The sequence below is a fragment of the Colossoma macropomum genome, unplaced genomic scaffold (genome assembly GCF_904425465.1).
Source record: "Colossoma macropomum unplaced genomic scaffold, Colossoma_macropomum, whole genome shotgun sequence".
Lineage (NCBI taxonomy): Eukaryota > Metazoa > Chordata > Actinopteri > Characiformes > Serrasalmidae > Colossoma > Colossoma macropomum.
In genome coordinates this window covers 224145-233816 of record NW_023494785.1, presented here as the reverse complement: position 1 = coordinate 233816, position 9672 = coordinate 224145, and the positions used below count along the sequence as shown (strand labels likewise).

General features: G+C 39.3%; 1 protein-coding gene across 1 annotated transcript; it reads right to left on the bottom strand.

Moving 5' to 3' along the window:
* Positions 1–6829: 6829 nt before the first annotated feature.
* Positions 6830–8262, bottom strand: LOC118813211 (myeloid-associated differentiation marker-like protein 2). Its single transcript, XM_036578423.1, has one exon. It carries the CDS (start codon positions 8100–8102, stop codon positions 7227–7229), a length of 876 nt encoding a protein of 291 aa, XP_036434316.1. The 5' UTR covers positions 8103–8262; the 3' UTR covers positions 6830–7226.
* Between the last annotated feature and the right edge of the window lie 1410 nt (positions 8263–9672).

The following is a 9672-nucleotide window of genomic DNA, read 5'->3' as shown; positions in this document are numbered from 1 at the left end:
GGTTTTCTGCGCTTATTCCTTTTACAGGTGTGTCTGTAAATGTCTGTGCGTGTGAGAGAGAGAGAGAGAGAGAGAGAGAGAGAGAGAGAGAGAGAGAGAGAGAGAGAGAGAGAGAGAGAGGAGAGCAGAGATAGAAAGAGAGAGAGAGAGAGAGAGAGGGAGGGGAGAGAGAGAGAGGAGAGAGAGAGAGAGAGAGAGAGAGAGAGCAAGAGATAGAAAGAGAGAGAGAGAGAGAGAGAGAGAGGGAGGGAGAGAGAGAGAGAGAGAAAGAGAAAGAGAGAGAAAGAGAGAGAGAGAGAGAGAGAGAGAGAGAGAGAGAGAGAGAGAGAGAGGGAGGGAGAATGTTCAGCTATTCCCTGATTTGCATTCAGTGTGTAAGAGCTTGTAAGAGGGAAATGAGCTGAGTGTAGAGTGAGATAAGGACAGAGTAACCAAACGTTCCTCTCCCTCTGAAACTGCAGTCTGAATATTTCACCTCTCTTCCTCAAATACAGAGCACAATAAGCATGTTATCTTCAGCTGAAAGCTTTTAAATGTGGTTTAAGTGTGAGTATCCACACATCAGGAAAAAGATCAGGTTATAATTGGAAGTCTGGGAAAATGTCAGATTAATCTCCATTAGAGATGCATTGATAAATATTATAGCAATTTTTTTTTGTTTTATTGCATTTATTATTAGTTATTAATTATTATAACAATTCTTTGTTTCAAAGTAGACAGAATTCAGCATTTAATCAGATTGTACTACAACTCCATTTCCAAAAAAGTTGGGACGCTGTGCAAAATGTACATAAAACTAGAATGCAACAATATGCAAATACTGAAACTGAGATATTTTATTGTGTTTTGAAAAATATGTGCCCATTTTGAATTTGATGCTGGCAACATGTTCCAAAAAAGTTGGGACGGGGGCCTGTTTACCACTGTGTTTCATCCCCTCTTCTTTAACAACACTCTGTAAGTGTTTGGGAACTGAGGAGACACTGCTGTAGTTTTGAAAGTGAAATGTTTTCCTGTTCTTGTTTGATACAGGATTTCAGCTGCTCATCAGTTCAGGGGCTCATTTGTCATTTTTTTTCCTTTTTATAATTTTCCAAATCTTATCAGTGGTGACAGGTCTGGACTGCAGGCAGGTCAGTTTAGCACCTGGACTCTTTTACTTTAGAGCCATGCTGCTGTAATACATGCAGAATGTGGTTTGTTATTGTCTTACTGAAATAATCAAGGTCTTCCCTGAAAAAGACGTCATCTGGATGGCAGCATATGTTGCCAAGACCTGTATATATTGTTCAGCATTAATGGTGCCTTCACAGATGTGCACGTCACCCATGCCATGTGCACCAATGCACCTCCATACCATCACGGATTCTGGCTTTTGAACTGTGCACTGATAACAAGCTGAGTGGTCTTTAGCCCGGAGGACACAGTGTCCATGATTTCCAAAAAGAATTTCTAATTTTGATTTGTTGGACCACAGGACACTTTTCCACTTCCCCTCAGTCCATTTTAAATGAGCTTGGGCCCAGAGAAGGTGGCAGCGTTTCTGAATGCTGTTTATGTACAGTTTCTTTATTTGTGTTTTAGAGTTTTAACTTGCATTTATGGATGCAGTGATGAACTGTTTTCACAGACTGTGGTTTTCTGAGCCCATGCAGTGATTTCCACTACAGAATCATGTCTGTTTTTAATGCAGTGCCGTCTGAGGGCCCAAAGATCACGGCCAGCAAATACTGGTTTTTGGCCTTGTCCCTTACATACAGAGATTTCTCCAGATTTTCTGAATCTTTTAATGATGTTATGAACCGTAGATGATGAAAAGCAGAAGTTCTTTGCTGTTTTATGTTGAGAAACTTTATTCTTGAATTGTTGCACTATTTGATGGTGCAGTCTTTTACAGAGTGGTGAACCCCTCCTCATCTTTACTTCTGAAAGACTCCGCCTCTCTAAGATGCTCTTTATACCCATTCATGTTACTGACCTGTTGCCAGTTAACCACCAGGTGTTTTTTTAAGCATTACACAACTTTACCAGTCTTTTGTTGCCCCCATCCTGACTTTTTTGAAACATGTTGCTGGCATTAAATTTAAAATGAGCAAATATTTCAGTTTCAACATTTCAACATGCATCTGGTATCAGTGCCAGAACACCTGTTAATTAGAGTCCTTTACATTGTGATATCAACCCATCAGGAAAACAGTGAATACCATTAGTGAGTATTGCACACCACCAGGAACCAGCAGAACCACCTCTATCACCACCACCATCATCATCACCACCATGAACGAGAAGGTCTGGCTGCAAACATGCACTCTCAGCCTGACATGCACCGCCAGCCTATTAGTGCTGCTCTGCCACGACAGTGTTTTTGTCGGTTTTATGAGGAAAAACAGCAAAACACGAAATGCTGGGCAACAAGAGCTACACTGAACATATATTAACGCTGTCATATTAATAATAAGGTCATTAAATATGGAAACTTTCAAAATAAAACCACGATGATCAGAAATGAATGTCGGGTTTATTCGCAGAAAAAACAAAAAGGCTACTGAAACTCATGAAAGCCAGGCTGAAGAGCTGTTATGAATAAAACCTGATGGTTTTGCTTCCTAACAGGAATTGGCTTGATGGTTGCCGTTAGAGGCCATTAGGAAACGGTCAAATGTATCTGGAATCAGTCCCAGAACACCTGATTAAACGATCAGAATCCTTTACACTGTGAAATCAACCCGTCAGGAAAACACAGAATACCATTAGCGACTACTGAAAACCACCAGGAACCAACAGACACTTTTAATGGGTTCTATGATTTTTTTCAACAGGGAGGTGCATTAAATGTAACTCTCTAGCCGTATTATGGATGAAAGATGGATTAAGTGATGATGTCACTAAACAGCAGCAGCCAAAAGTCACCGTGCCATTGGGCTGTTTCTGCCATTGTGGCAGAGAGTGCACATGACGCCACTGGGGCTGAGAGTGCATCTGTCTGAGAGTGCATGTCTGCATTCTATTGAACACCATCACCACCACCATACACACCACCACCACAACCACCATCATGAACACCACCACCACTACCACTACTATCACCATGACCTCCACCACCATCACAACTATCACCATGACCACCACCACCACCATCACCACCCCCATAAACAGAGATTTAAAAAAAAAAGAAAATCTCTGAATAGACTTGAGTGATAAAAATGATTTACTTAACGACACGTTTCCATAGAAACTTTCATATATTTTCACAATTTGCTCTGAGAACAGCCTGCTGATAATGCTGACACGGGCTTTATAGCACACACAGAGAACTGAGGTTACAGCATAAACCTTTCAGTTTCCAGTTTAAATGCAATGCTTTCCAGCCAGACTCCAGGACTCCAGGACTAAGACTAAAAAAATTAGCCACCATGGCAACAGTAATCGTTTTAATAAGAATAATTTTATTTATGTAGCATCTTTCACTCATAAAAATGCAGCTCAAAATGCTTCACAGTGAAATTAAATTAAACATCAAAATCATGTATGTAAAATGATAAGTAGCAAAATAAGAACAATTGAAAGATGTGTTTGTTTAATAAAGATAATAGTAATAGTAACACATAGAAATAAGAATAATTAAACATTAACATATAAAGAAAGTACAATAAAATAAACATAGAGAGAATGAAAAACAAGAACAATAGAATGAATAACATAACGTTTAAACTAAAAACAGGAACAGAATGGAACAGGAAACTAAGACAATCCTAAGCTAAATAAAATGTTTTCCGCTTCTTTTAAAATATTATTAATATTATATTTTAATATTAATTGAGTTCTAGATTTTTGGTGTGTCAAAACAGAACACTGCTTCATTAACTCCTGATCTACTCTAGCAGTGTGACCTCGCAGGTATTGTGATATAAACTGAGTCTGTTCTACAGTTTCTCATTAGGCTGAATGAATAACCGACTCTAAATGTAGGTATTGTGATATAAACTGAGTCTGTTCTACAGTTTCTCATTAGGCTGAATGAATAACCGACTCTAAATGTAGGTATTGTGATATAAACTGAGTCTGTTCTACAGTTTCTCATTAGGCTGAATGAATAACCGACTCTAAATGTAGGCATTGTGATATTAAGTGATATTTTACAGCTAATTATGTGGATAAGATTTGGTGACCCCTGCTTTAAAGAAACATCAAACAAAAAATTGTGCTTTTTGTTGTGATCATATATGCCATCATTCATTTCAAAGCAATGAATAGATATAAATTAGATAAACTCCCAATCATTGCCCATACAGTCTTGCTTACATCTGGAACCTAAATTGTAGAAATCTGTACAAATCTTTCTGAGATTTATAACACTGGCTACTGAAACACACACACACACACACAGACCAAGTTTATATTTACTTTTAGATTATGAGTATTGATTTCTGGTCATGAATACACTCTCACTGTCCATCTAAAGCTTTAAAATCACCTTCTTTTAAAATTTTGTTTCTTTTAAAATTTTATTGTCACTGTTTCTATGGTGTAGTGATCATAAAGCTGCCCTGTGCTGATGATGTGTGTATATTAATCTTCAACATTCAGCCTCATGAACATCAAAGTGTCTTCCGAGCACTAAAATGTGCAAAAAAAAGTCATATTTAAGTTTATATTTAATATTTAAGTATATTTAACTCTGTAGAGGATGTTATTTTTACTTACACACTTAAAATGGATGATTCTTCATGGGTTCTTTAGTAAAAGCAATGGCTCTATTTAGAACCATATACTGTTTTCTATATAGAACCATTTGAACACCTGAAAGGTTCTCTGTATGGTGAAATGGTTCTTCAGATTGATGGAGAATGTGTTCTAAATGGTTCTATATAGCACCAATAAGGGTTCTAACCATAGTGGAACCCTTTTTGGTTTTATGTAGAACCCTTTTCAAAAAGGTTCTATATAGAACCAAATACAACACATTCTCCATCAATCCAAAGAGCCATTTCAACATGCAAAGAGCCCTTTAATCATGCAAAAAGTTCTTTGAGCGTTCATGGTTCTATATAGAACCATTTTGTGTACTAAAGAACCTTGATAAACCATGTTTTTAAGAGTGTAAATGGGCCTAATATAGTATCAAAATGGTAGAACTACAGCAGAACCATTTTTGGTGCTATATAGAACCATTTTCAATAATGTACTATATAGAACCATATGCATCACATTCACAATCTGAAGAACTATATAGAAGTCATGGTTCTAGATAACCTGCAAAAATAATTATATTCACAAAAGAAATTATCTTAAATGTAGCTGATATATCTAATATTCCTCACGTTTAATTTGTTGTAAGTTTATTATAAGATTATTAAACTTATCTCTAATGTTTTTAACTTGTTTTAAGGGCTTTTATTAAGTATACAGTGGTGCTTAAAGTTTGTGAATTTTCTAAAATTCTGCATAAATTTGATCTAAAACTTTATCAGATTTTCACACAAGTCCTAATAGTAGATAAAGAGAACCAAATTAAACAAATAAGGCAAAAATCTTAGACTTGGTCATTTAGTTATTGAGGAAAATGATCCAGTATGACAGACCTGTGAGTGAGTATGTGAACCTTTAGGATTAGCAGATAATTTGAAGGTGAAATTAGAGTCAGGTGTTTTCAGGCAATGGGGCGGCGATCAGGTGTGAGTGACCACCCTGTTTTATTTAAAGACCAGGGATCTGTCACAGTCTGATCTTCACAACATGTTTGTAGAAGTGTATTGTGGCGTGAGCAAAGTTGTTGATGCTCATCAGGGTGGAAAAGGTTACAAAACCATCTCAAAAGAGTTTGGACTCCACCAATCGCAGTCAGACAGACTGTGTACAAATGGAGGAAATTCAGGACCCTCGTTACGCTCCCCAGGAGTGGTCAACCAACAAAGATCACTCCAAGAGCAACGGCATGTAATAGTCCACGAGGTCACAAAGGAACCCATCTAACTTCTAAGCAACTAAAGGTCTGTTTCACAGTGGCTAATGTTAATGTTCACCATCAGGATGTCAACCATCAGGAGAACACTGAACAACAGTGGTGTGCAAGGAAAAAGCCGCTGCTCTCCAAAAAGAACACTGCTGCCCATCTACAGTTTGCTAAAGATCACATGAACAAGCCAGACGGCTATTGGAACAATGTTTTGTGGACGGATGAGACCAAAATAGGTCTTTTTGGTTTAAATGAGAAGCGTTACGTTTGGAGAAAGGAAAGCACTGCATTCCAGCATAAAAACCTTATCCCATCTGTGAAACATGGTGGTGGTAGTATCATGGTTTGGGCCTTCTTTGCTGCATCTGCACCAACATAACAGAGCTGAAGCTGTTTTGTACAGAGAGGCTAAAACTCCACCAAGCCGCTGTGCTGGACTAATCAACAGTTACCGAAAACGTTTAGTTACAGTTATTCCTGCATAAGGGGGTCAAACCAGACACTGAAAGCAAAGGTTCACACACTTTTGCCACTCACAGGTCTGTAATACTGGATCATTTTCCTCAATAACTAAATGACAAAGTCTAATATTTTATTTTATTTGTTTAATTTGGTTCTTTTTATCTGCTGTTAGGAAAATCTGATGAAGTTTTAGTCAAATTTATGCAGAAATGTAGAAAATTCTAAAGCGTTCACAAACTTTCAAGCACCACTGTAATTGTCACTATATTGGCAGATATCTTTGCTTGTTTAAAGCATATTTCTTAATGTAGAGCCAATATAGTGGCATAATTTTACTTAAACAAAAAGACAATAATCCAGGAAAAAAGCTAAAATGAACTCATTGCTGGGTCAATGTAACCATATTTTAGAGTTAATCTTATAAACCAGTCAGTTTATTCCTGTAACCCAGTTACAGAAATGACCCAAACTGGTAAATTATTAACACAGAATTTGTTTGAGTGTAAGAAAAGTAATATTCAGCAAGAATGGACTGAGAACATACAGGCTTCACTAAATATTTGGTGTCTCTTGGGTCAAATTGTATTTCTGGCATTAAAACGTTTGTGAACCCATTCTCTAAAATAAACCTGCTTAGGCTTTAAAAAAGTGAATTACTGCAAAACAACAAAGAAAACATGATAATTTGTATTAAAACATTCTGAAAAGCTCAGTATCCCCAACCTTTCGGTGGGCAGTGTAGCATCTCTCCCATCCACAGGATCTCTAAAGCATCTCTTCTTAAATATCCAGGGTGACGTAATGGTCTTTAGATTCGCTTATAAAGAGAAATCAGTGACAAAACCAGGTCCGCCACATACAAGCCCAAATTCACGTAAGTCAGGACTGTAACTATGTTCAGGTCATGATAGCGCCGGTCATGCATCCGGTTCCCGTGTGCCGGGCCACGATGGTAATTTTTATACGCATAGATTGGCCAGAAAATGGCAGCAGACACATAGAGCGCCACTGCGATGATGTTGAAGATGACCTCCAGTTTGTCCAGCGCAAAGCAGAGCAATCCCCCCAGCAGTTTGATGATGTGGATCAGGATGATCAGCACAGACACTGGGAAGCAGACTACATAGACCACAGTGCACCACACCATGGCCGGCGGTCTGTAGTGGCTCTCCACCCCCATGAAGTAGTCAGTTACCGTGGCCAAAAGGATGCAGGCGACAAAAGCTTGAGCGAAACGCAAAAGTCCTCTCAAGTTTGACAAATAGCCGCTTGGACACTTGAGCTTGGCCATGACGGCTTCCACCGTGTAGAAGATGAAGGCTATTATGGAGAAAATGGCACAGAAAATGTCCCCCACGCAGGCGAGGTCTCCACAAACGAAAACGAAGCAGTAGATGACGGAGGCTGACAGCAGCATGGCTGAAGCTTGGAGGGAAAGTCCACAAGCTAAATCGCCCCAGGAGTGCTTCAATACGATCATCTCCACCAACTTATCAATCAGGAACTTCTCCAGCAGAAAAATGACCAGAGCAACGATCAGACCAAACGTCCACACGAACTCACACCAAATGCCAAAGGGGTTACTCATGGAGCCCCGGAACATGGGGATTAGCAACGCCAAACCACAAAACACAGCCTCCAGAATTCTCAAACAGCACAACAAACTGAAATCACAAAAACCCATGATCCTCACTTAACTCCAACGATGGAATCTGGGCTTTACAGCAGAGTCTTCAGCGAACAGATGGTGTTTTCTGAAGCTTGGAGGAACAGTGGAGTCTTCAGCTTGAAGGTGGTTATTTCTGAAGCTTGGAGATTGTTTGTGGGAGCTGGCTGGACCTGGAGACTCCTCACTACCTATGGACTCTGTGAACGTGTCAATGACTTTACCTACTTTAACTGTTCCACTTCTTAAGAACTGTTTTACATAAACACTTCCATTACACCAGGCTGTGTGTGTGTGGTGTGACTGGATTACAAACCATAGCTGCCTCCTTACTGCTTTAACACACTCGCAAAAACTGCATTTAAGGCCGTTTTAGTCCTTCAGGATGTATAATGATGCAATCTATATAAACATTTTAGTCTGTGAAGGATTATAATGACACAGTTCATACTAATACAGCTACGTCAGTTGCCTTTTATTGCACATCATTGTGATTCTTATCAGCATGTGGGTGGAAACTGCAACAATATGATTCCTTCTCTTCATTCATTGTGAAGCTAATTTGTTTAATAACTCCCACTGCTGTTTAATTTTTGTTACTCAGTCATTCTTTTCGGTTCTCAGTAGGCTTGAGCTAAACATCATTAATCGCAGATAGACTGCATTCACTCTACAGCACAAAGCAGCACTTTCCTTTCTTTCCTCTTCTTCTTTTTACCTTTAAGGGTTTGCTAACCAGCTAAGCATTTCACAAAAGTGAATCCTACTAAAACCTGTGAGTTTCAACATGAAGTTCATTGTAGAAAACCTTCAGAACCGAAGCTCTACACCCCGTAGACGCAGTGTGTTTAACAGAAAGAGGAAAAACAACTTGGTTTGTCTGTTGTTTGTGTAGCAAGTGTGCTAGCTAGGTAGTGCAATGGCTAATCCAGCTAGTACGTTTGGAAGGGTTGTGATCTGTAGCTTAGTAAAAGTTCTGCTAGATTAACGGACAACTTCAGCTTTACTCAGGAACACCATATGGCAGGTAATGGTGGACCTGACTAGCTAGGGCCCTTCCTGGATGGAGAGAGGGGTCCAGCTGCAGAGCCGCAGTACCGCACTCTAAGCCCCGCGCTCTCAGCTCCGGATATGATATCACATATAGGTCAAGAGGCTTGCCGTTTGTAACATCTCACCAGAGAACCGACTCTGCTATTACTGCATAATGTTTAAGAAACCCTCAGATATCAGTCTGAAGAACCATTTCACCAAGACCTATTTAAGCATGAAATGGTTCTATGTGGACCTGTCCAGGGTGTTTCCTGCCTTCACCCAATGACTGCTGGGATAGGCTCCAGCTCCCCCCACGACCCAGAAGGATAAGTGGCTTAGTGGAACTCATAGTTCTAAATAGAGCCATTTCCTTTACTAAAGAACCTTTGAAGAACCTTCATCCATCCTTGTAAGCATCTATGGGTTCACGACACCAAAGGCCAGTTCTGATATACCAGCAAGCAAATAAACACCCATTTCACAACCTCAGTGTTCTCTTTATCCTTCACAAAAACAACTTGAATGTGCATGATAGGTTAACGAGTTCCTCCAT

Bases quoted from the DNA above. Each gene is read 5' to 3' on its own strand.
- LOC118813211 (XM_036578423.1), bottom strand. From the start codon at position 8,102: ATGGGTTTTTGTGATTTCAGTTTGTTGTGCTGTTTGAGAATTCTGGAG.